The sequence below is a fragment of the Pseudoliparis swirei genome, chromosome 11, assembly GCF_029220125.1.
Source record: "Pseudoliparis swirei isolate HS2019 ecotype Mariana Trench chromosome 11, NWPU_hadal_v1, whole genome shotgun sequence".
NCBI lineage: Eukaryota > Metazoa > Chordata > Actinopteri > Perciformes > Liparidae > Pseudoliparis > Pseudoliparis swirei.
Window position 1 is genome coordinate 2,480,259 of NC_079398.1, and position 9,203 is coordinate 2,489,461.

General features: G+C 41.4%; 1 protein-coding gene across 1 annotated transcript; it reads left to right on the forward strand.

Moving 5' to 3' along the window:
- Positions 1 to 990: 990 nt before the first annotated feature.
- Positions 991 to 8,489, forward strand: hspa4l (heat shock protein 4 like). The gene is made up of 19 exons (XM_056425515.1): positions 991 to 1,367; positions 2,375 to 2,432; positions 2,572 to 2,712; positions 2,953 to 3,075; positions 3,163 to 3,262; positions 3,499 to 3,632; positions 3,717 to 3,961; positions 4,055 to 4,131; positions 4,218 to 4,369; positions 4,503 to 4,609; positions 4,819 to 4,952; positions 5,200 to 5,396; positions 5,573 to 5,647; positions 5,970 to 6,113; positions 6,309 to 6,434; positions 6,529 to 6,636; positions 6,806 to 6,925; positions 7,628 to 7,789; positions 7,879 to 8,489. The coding sequence occupies exons 1-19, from the start codon at positions 1,261 to 1,263 to the stop codon at positions 8,065 to 8,067; spliced, it is 2,499 nt and encodes an 832-aa protein (XP_056281490.1). The 5' UTR covers positions 991 to 1,260; the 3' UTR covers positions 8,068 to 8,489.
- The last annotated feature ends 714 nt before the right edge of the window (positions 8,490 to 9,203 follow it).

A 9,203-nucleotide genomic window follows, 5' to 3' on the forward strand; every position in this document is an offset into this window, starting at 1 on the left:
GTATTTTTGTTTATGCTACTTTCTACATCAAAGGGAAATATGGCCATCTTCTTTTAACTTTACTGCACTTATCTAATATGTATTGTTTCCAGTTCTTTAAAGATATGATTTTTCATTCAAAACTTATGTTCAATTCAAACAAAATAAGTTGTTATATAACTCAATAGCATGTAGCAAGATCCACCTCAATTCGATTAAAATGCTTGTTCCACATTAATGTTATGAACAATTTAATAACATATCTGGAAATACATTCCAAAGAAGCAAGTAGCCATATGCTTCTCATACATAATACGTCTGAGCCATTATTGAAATAACATCTTGATGGACTGTGACTTTTTACATATTATTATTACGTATTACTATTTTTATTAAAGAAAAGGATCTGAGGACTTCTTACACCACTGCCAACATACAATTGTGAATATGGATGTCATATTAAAATAAAACACAAACATATACAAAGAAAATAATTCAATTAAATATTCGCACATTTAACTAAGACACAAATAACTTAAAGATATATTTAGTGATGCAGTGCACCAGCACAGGAGGAGGATGGAAGAGTGAAGCAGATGAGTGAAGCAGCGAAATTTTTTGACATAGAAACACTCAGACAGCAGCTTGCTGTTACGTGCGCCTGCTGCCAGCCTGACTCCGCTGTTTTGGGTGAATGACGTCACGTGCGACCTGGAGGTGTTAACCACGCCAAATCTTTTTTTATTATTATTTTTTAAATTAACATTCGGGGCTAATTAAAAAACATCCGAGGCTTTACCTGACAGCTTCAACGCAGAGCAAACATCGCTGTCATGCCACTGATGACCAGTGCCCGTGACGTATCCCACGGTCTCCTTTCCAGGGACTTCTAGATTTTTCTGTCCTCAATTGCTCTTTCCACCAATCACAAAAGGGCAATGGGTGTGTCGCAGCCAATCACAGACGTGTGGGGGCGGGCTGGAGAGAATCCGCGAGTCGGAGCCAGAGCCGCTGGGCCGCGGAGGAGAGGGAGATTCCGGGCTGGACATCATCGCTCCCTGGAATTACTCTTAATGAGTTTGCGATACACAGCGTGACTTACATAACCTCTAGTAATTCAGTTAGTCCTCCCTCAGCTAGCTTTCTCGTAGCGGACGACACGCTTAATTACAATTCGTTTGGGTACAGACCGTCATTGTAATAGTTGCATTTTGTCTCCCCTCGGAGTTGCCAAGTGCGTCGTTGTGGAGGATAATTTAGTTGCATTTTAGAGCGCTCACCATGTCAGTGGTCGGGATTGATGTGGGTTACCAAAACTGTTACATTGCTGTGGCCAGGAGCGGTGGCATTGAAACCATTGCCAACGAGTACAGTGACAGATGCACACCGTAAGTACGAATACTGACCGTCACCATCACCGCTTAATGTGTGTTTGTTACGCAATGATGACGCGCCGGCTGAGCGGTGACAGTGTGCAGGCAGCAGGGTGGCGGCGGCTGTGATGCGGCCTCCAGCTGTTGGTTTATTCTCCTCGCAGCAGGTTAACGGAGGTCAACATGTCTTTCTGAAACGACCCTTGCAAACAAACAGACAGTTGACGTGTCTCCCGGTCACCACCACAGTGCTGCACCTTCAAGTTGACTGAGATGAGTAACTTAAAGAAACCATGTTATCGAGACTGCAGAGCATTTAAATCGTGTCAGTGCTGTCGGCTGTGAAGGAAAATAAATTGGTTATTGATATGAAATGGCTTTAGTGCGCCAGGGCCTGCCAACAAGCTACTTCCTTCACAGGGAATTAATGGGATATGTTTTATTCATGGAATATGTAATGAATGAACTACTCGTACAATACAAAGATTTCCATGTTGGGTTCTGACTGAGGGAAATAAAACAGGCCAACTGCGGGGAACATTTTCTGCAGCATCCTGCAAACAGGGATGTGCCGTGGAAAAGGAGAATGAGCAATACGCCTAGAAGTGAATGGGGATGTTTTTCTGGCAAGGTGAAACTAGGGAGTGTCACTGTCAGCCAAATGGATCCCTAAACCTTGTATGAGCAGACACATTTATCGTGGTCAGTAAAGGCAATGGTTTGCACTGCAGTACATCTGCTAAAAGAAATAAGAGATAAGAGTTTTATGAGTTGGGGAGGTAAACAATTTCACGACAGGATGAGCCTATTTTTGAAGGTGGACGGTTCTGTCTCATTGCCCTAGTTTGTGGTTCTTCCTCAGACTCCTTTGTGACATCTCCTAAATCAAAATCTCTCAGCACTCAACATATGAATCTGTCTGCGACATTCAGTCAATTATAATCTGCCCCGTCTAAACATCTGGTAACAGGGTTATATTTCTACCGTAGCCTAATTTTCTGATGCATTTGTCTTCCTTCAAGGGCTTGTGTATCTTTGGCCTCCAAAAACCGCTTGATCGGAAATGCGGCCAAGAGTCAAGTAAGATCATCCACGACTGTTTGTCTAATTTCTGTAATAAATGCAACATTGCACTGAAATTATTGGATACATTGTTAACGTTGTCTTATTAATTATGAGTTTTATAGTCTATAGTTTTATGAGTGTCCTCTCATTTTAGATAACGACAAACTTCAAAAATACAGTCCATGGATTCAAAAAGTTCCACGGCAGAGCATTTGATGACCCATTGGTCCAAGTGGAAAAACCCAAACTGCCTTACAGTTTACATAAACTGCCCAATGGAAACACAGGAATTAAGGTACTTTACAAACTTCCAGCATGTTTGTTTTTCCCTTTCTCTCTGACCCTGGCCATTTCCCGCTGTCACTGCACAGCTTTCTTATTCAAATTCAACCAGGATACTAATAAGTGAATGGGATGCTCAGATGTTTTATTTTGTAAATCACCTCCAAACAACTCATCGGCTGTATGCTTAATAAGCCGTATCTCCTAGCCTTTAACTGGCCTTGCCGGCCCTATAATTGCATCATGTTCACAGGTGCGTTATTTGGATGAGGACAAAGTGTTCACAGTGGAGCAGATCACAGGGATGCTGCTCACCAAGCTGAAGGAGACGTCAGAGAGCGCCCTGAAGAAGCCGGTCGTGGAATGTGTCGTCTCTGTGAGTGAGGAAAACATGACAGGAGACCATCCGCATGATGCACAAAGTGGTTCCATGATGCATCTTGAGTCGTGCTTTGTTTTACAGGTCCCGAGTTTCTTCACAGATGCTGAGAGGCGGTCGGTGTTTGATGCAACTCAAATAGCAGGGCTGAACTGTTTACGGCTTATTAATGATACCACTGCAGGTCAGTGTTCTTGGGGAAATGTATCATAGTAAAACCTTTTGAATGGGGGCAAAGGACTAGAGTGAAAAGACGATAAGTTCTTCAGTGTGGAGCTTTGTGAATTTCACTAACCTGCGCTAAGTTAATATGTAGGTACAAACTGAAGTCTTGCAAGGCAATAACAGATTTTTTTTTTACCAACAGTAGAATATTTTTTTCTTTAATATGTGTGTTTCATTTGTATTTTGTATTTGCAGTGGCTCTGGCCTACGGGATCTACAAGCAGGACCTTCCCTCTCCGGATGAGAGGCCAAGAAATGTGGTATTTGTTGACATGGGACATTCATCATTCCAGGTCTCCGTCGCTGCTTTCAACAAAGGCAAACTCAAGGTTAGTCCTTCGCCCTTTTTCACCTCGATTCACGCCTTCACCGGCAGCTTTGCAACCCAACTCAGTGTTGATTTGCTCCGTCAGGTCCTCGCCACTGCATTTGACCTGTACCTTGGAGGGCGCAATTTGGATGAGGCGCTGGTCGATTACTTCTGCGAGGAGTTTAAGAACAAGTACAAGCTAAATGTGAAGGAGAACCCAAGGGCTCTGCTGCGTCTGCACCAGGAGTGTGAGAAACTGAAGAGGCTAATGAGTGCCAACTCCTCCGATCTGCCTCTGAACATCGAGTGCTTCATGAATGACATTGATGTTTCCGGCAGGATGAACAGGTACCACTTTTAAGCTTTACTCCTTAATTGAGCCTCTCTTTGGTGGAAATTGAGCATTCTAAATGACTTTTCTTGTTCATTTGCAACCTATAGGGGCCAGTTTGAAGACTTGAGTGCTCAATATCTGATGAAAGTAGAGATGCCACTGAAAGCAGTCCTCGAACAATCAAGTATGTGGTTGAATTTGTGAGGGTATATTGCTTGAATACTGTATATAGTAAGAATCTACTCAGTCCTGTGTGTGTTTTGTGGGCAGAGTTAAGCCGGGAGGATATCTACGCAGTGGAGATAGTTGGAGGAGCCACCAGAACCCCGGCTGTCAAAGAGAAAATCGCCAAGTTTTTCGGCAAAGACGTCAGCACCACGCTCAATGCAGACGAAGCTGTCGCTCGAGGCTGTGCTCTTCAGGTGGGACACTAACAGATCAGGATTTCTAGTTTTGATGCGCCGTACAAATATTCTGTAGCTTGTCAAATACAATCCAGTTCAAGTGCATTTAATTGTGTGTGTGTGTGTGTGTGTGCGGTTTGTTTCGGTGTAGTGTGCAATTTTGTCTCCAGCATTTAAGGTGCGTGAATTCTCCATCACTGACGTGGTTCCCTTTCCTATCACTCTCCGCTGGAAAACACCAACAGAGGATGGACTGGGGTTAGGACATGTTTTACCTTATCTTAATTAACCATGTTCGGCAGGACCAATATACATAAAACAAGCCATTATATTTCTATTTAGTCTTTTCTTTATGTGGTAAGCCAAGCTCGGTCAGCTAGTTTGAAGAAGCAGTATTTGCTGACTGGGTTTCAACAATATGACTAAGCTTTTTTTTTTTCCCCCACCTGAATGCATTTTTGTCACAGAGAGTGTGAGGTGTTCAGTAAGAATCACGCTGCTCCATTTTCCAAAGTGATCACCTTTCACAAGAAGGAGCCCTTTGACCTGGAAGCCTTTTACAGCTGCCCTCAAGAGCTCCCCTACCCGGACCACAGGATAGGTAACTCTACTCATTCTGCCCTTTTAAAGTCAGTCACACCTGCCAGTAACCCAGATTTGATGGCTGATCCGATTGTTGCTGAGCCAGCCAAACAAATGTGTGTGTGCGTGTGTGTGTGGTAGGAAGGAGGGGGGTTACTCTCAGGTGGGATATCAGTTTGTACATTCGGTCTCTTCAGGGAATATGTCGAAGGCGTTTAATTGAAGCTCTTTAACAGACTACTCGCTTTGTTCCCATCTGCCACCAGGATGCTTCTCTGTACAGAACGTGGCTCCTCAGCCAGACGGAGAAAGTTCAAAAGTGAAGGTCAAAGTGCGCGTTAATGTCCATGGCATCTTCAGTGTGTGCAGCGCCTCTCTGATTGAGAAGCAGAACGGGGAGGGAGAGGACATGCAAATCGACTCAGAGCCAACGGTGCAGAATGAAGGCAGGGCAGAAGAGCAGGTGACAGTGCAATCAGAAAAACACAATGACTTCCTTAATACCTTTGCATTAGTCTAATGGACAGTAACAGTTGATATTGCTTTTTAAAATTACAACACTTCATTTTGTTATTTTTACCTACATTTTAAATCTTAAAACGACTTTGACGAAATAGCTGAGTGTGTGTTGTGTCTCAGACCAAAATGCAGATGGACCAGGAAGGCCAAGGCCCGGGCGACCTGCAGAACGAGGACAACAGTTCCGGCAGTAAGGTGAGCTGGACTTCCTTTAGCGATATGTAGAAAGTTTCTTTAGCCAATATCAGTGTTGATATGCGGATATGGTTCAGACACCTTGTCGGTCCATAACACATTTAGCCCTTCACACATTCCTATCTTGAGATAGTGAAGATTTTGACAGAAATGCAAATTCTACGATATTGAATGTAAGTAAACAGTGCATATTGAGGCAGGAATAATATACAATTGGATTAATTAGGAAGAAAAATATATGAGTATTAGTTTGATGTCCCGTCTATAACAAATGTCGACTTGTCAAAGGTGTGTGAGGTCTAAAGTGTTTTCTGGTTTCTAGGAGGGGGCGTCTGGGGAAAAGCCGGACCCAGCAGCAGGGGGAAGTAAACCCAAAGTCAAAGTGAAGAGTACTGAGCTGCCCATCATGGCCAACAACCTCCGACAGCTTGACAGCGACGTCCTCTACGACTTTGTGCAGTATGAGGTGAGTCCTCCTGCTGGCCTTTGGAAAAGCTGAGTCACGGCACACACAGATGGAGTGGAATTAATCATTAGAGGTGTTCATTCAACTCAACTTTGCCATGACACTTTATGATCTATTTAGTCAGATAGCATTATATTTAAGGTATTGCTGCTACTTCTTGCTGTCCTGTGATATTGTGTTTTTCTTTCCTCGCAGCATCAGATGATTATCCAGGATAAATTGGTGAAAGAGCAGAATGATGCTAAAAATTCTGTTGAGGAGTATGTATACGATCTGAGGGATAAACTTTGTGGGATCTATGAAAAGTATATCACTGAGGATGTGAGTGCAGCTTTCTAACATATGAATGAACCAAGCAAGTTTTCTACTTCTGTATTGACTTTTAATCGTTTTTATGTTTGGCCATTAATAACAGGACAGTAACCGGCTAACACTGATGCTGGAGGACACAGAGAACTGGCTGTATGAGGACGGCGAGGACCAACCCAAGCAAGTCTATGAGGAGAAGCTGGATGCACTTAAGGTTTGTTTTTATTCATTTTGTGTTACTATTTTCAATTTCAGTTGGGACTTTAAGTAACTACTAGAAAACTGCTTTGACAACCTACTGAGCTTGACTGAGGCTCAGAGACTTTTAGGGTCTTAAAGGGAGAATAACCGTCAACATTGACCTCAATTCTGGTATGTTCTAGAGGTTGGGTCAACCCATTCAGGATCGGCACAGAGAGCACGAGGACAGGCCGAGGGCTTTTGAAGAGCTGGGAAGGAAACTGCAAATCTACATGAAGTCTGTAGATTCCTATAAACAGAAGGTAAACACTGTTGATCGAGGAATGCAATGCATTTACACATCTTTTTTTTTTTCAAGATTTTTTTTTTTATTAACAAAAATGTTGCCCCACAGAACATCCGCAGTGGAATAGCACCTACAGTTTGTTAGGCTGAAAACACTACTCTACAAAAGAAAATACACAAATGTATAATCCTGTGGAAATCACCACACAAGGATGATGTTTTTTTTTTTTAACATAAGATGAAAACAAAAAAAAAAAACAAGACCAAACAAAACAAAAAACATTACACAAAACTTTTTCCCCATCCCACCCCCCCTTGTATGGCTCTCAGTTTCCTTTCATTTATACATCTACACAGTTTCTACACAGTTTACCTACACCCATCCGTACACATTTGTATCAACATAAACCAATACAGCACTCACAACAAAATAAAAAATAAATAACCTGCAGCGGGCTTAATTTACACATCTTTATGAATGAAATGATAATAGTTTTCTATATTTTCTTGAGTTTTGTACAGTTCTTTATAGGTATGTCTCTGAAGTTTCTTTGTCAATTCAATGTGTTTTCTCCATGTGATACTCAACACACTGGTCTGCGCATACGTTTTAAAACTGTTGTGTCAAATTGATGCTTATGTTACGGTTCGGCTTGACACCCACTAAAAAATGTGTAGATGTAACTTTAGTAATCTGCTTGTCTCAAATTGTTCCCTAGGATGAGCGATACCTGCATTTGAGTGCAGAGGAGATGAGCGTAGTGGAGAGGTGTGTGAAGGAAGGCATGGGTTGGATGAACAGCACGCTGAACGCACAGAGTAAACTTAGTGTTACTCAAGACCCCATTGTTAAAGTAGCAGACATCATTGCCAAAATAGAGGTATGTGAATGACTACTTAAGATATAATTATTGATTTGATTAGCAGTGAGTTTCTTAGGCCAACAATTGATATGCTTCTTACTCACCAGGAACTGGAGGATGTTTGTAATCCAAGGATCAACAGGCAAAAACCCACAGTGGAGGAGGAGCCTGAGGTGAATGACCAAAACAGTGAAGCTCATAATGACCCAGCAGCCAGGCCAGCAGCAGAAGGAAAGGGAGATGCAAAAGGAAGCCAGCAGACAAAGCCTGGCACCAAAGAGATGGAGGTGGACTGAGATCAGTGTCTGAGAAGCAAACTGCAATCATCACCGTGTTTCCCACAACTGACCATTTAGACCGTAGAGACATCCATACCTGGGAGCATTTATCAATCGTCACGAGCAAATTCTGTGGGCTTGTTTTGTTGTGTGACCCCCCCCCCCCCCCATTGGACTTAACCTTTTTGAGGTTTTTGTTTTCATCCTTATGTGTGATAATCGTATGCTTTACTCTCTCTAATATTTGACATACTTACATAAATGAAAGAATGATCCTTTCCCTCGACGTAGTGCTCTCCAAATAATTGCTATTGCGGAACTATTAATCTGTATGCAATGATACAAATGATATATATTTGTATCTAATGAGTTTGAGATGATGTCTGTGTCTATAAACTGTCAATACTATTTTAGTAAATAAAAGTGGCCTGCATATATAATATATGTACATGGAGAATATATTCCGAGTACAATGGCAATGACAATTTAATTGAGTTCATCCACATTTTTTTGAGTGTGCTGCTACTGCTGCTGCTACGACGACTCCTCCTCCTACTATGTCTACTACTACTACTAATAAATAACACTACTGCTTTTACTTGATCAGCAAAAGTACAACATGAGAGGGACCCTGGTTTCTGACAAAACTGGGCTAAGTTTGTACACTTTGAAAGAGTCTTTGATTAAGCATTTGCAGTTTGATCTTCACACTTTAAGGAATAATATGTATGAATATGTGTATGGAGCCCTGAAGTTAATGAATACATCGGACACTAAGACATATTAATAAGGTGAACAACAACAGATGAAATGTTTAAAGCAACCATGAAATTATATACAAAAGATATACCTTATTTAATTTTTAAACAATAAATGTATTGTCTACATTTTTATTTAATTCAAGCAGCATTTTAGTCTTGATTATTAAAGTTTGTTTTTCAAAAATGAATTTTCTTACATTTACTTTTATTTCACTATGCCAGCGAGTCTGTGTTAATCAAGATAAACACGGCACCGAGTCAGTTGTACGATTGTAATTTAGAAAATAATGGCAGAAACATCTTGTCAATTAATAGATTGAACAATAATTAATCTTTAAATCTTTTGACGGTGTACTTTAATGTAATTTTTCAAGCAGAAATTATATTTTGTTT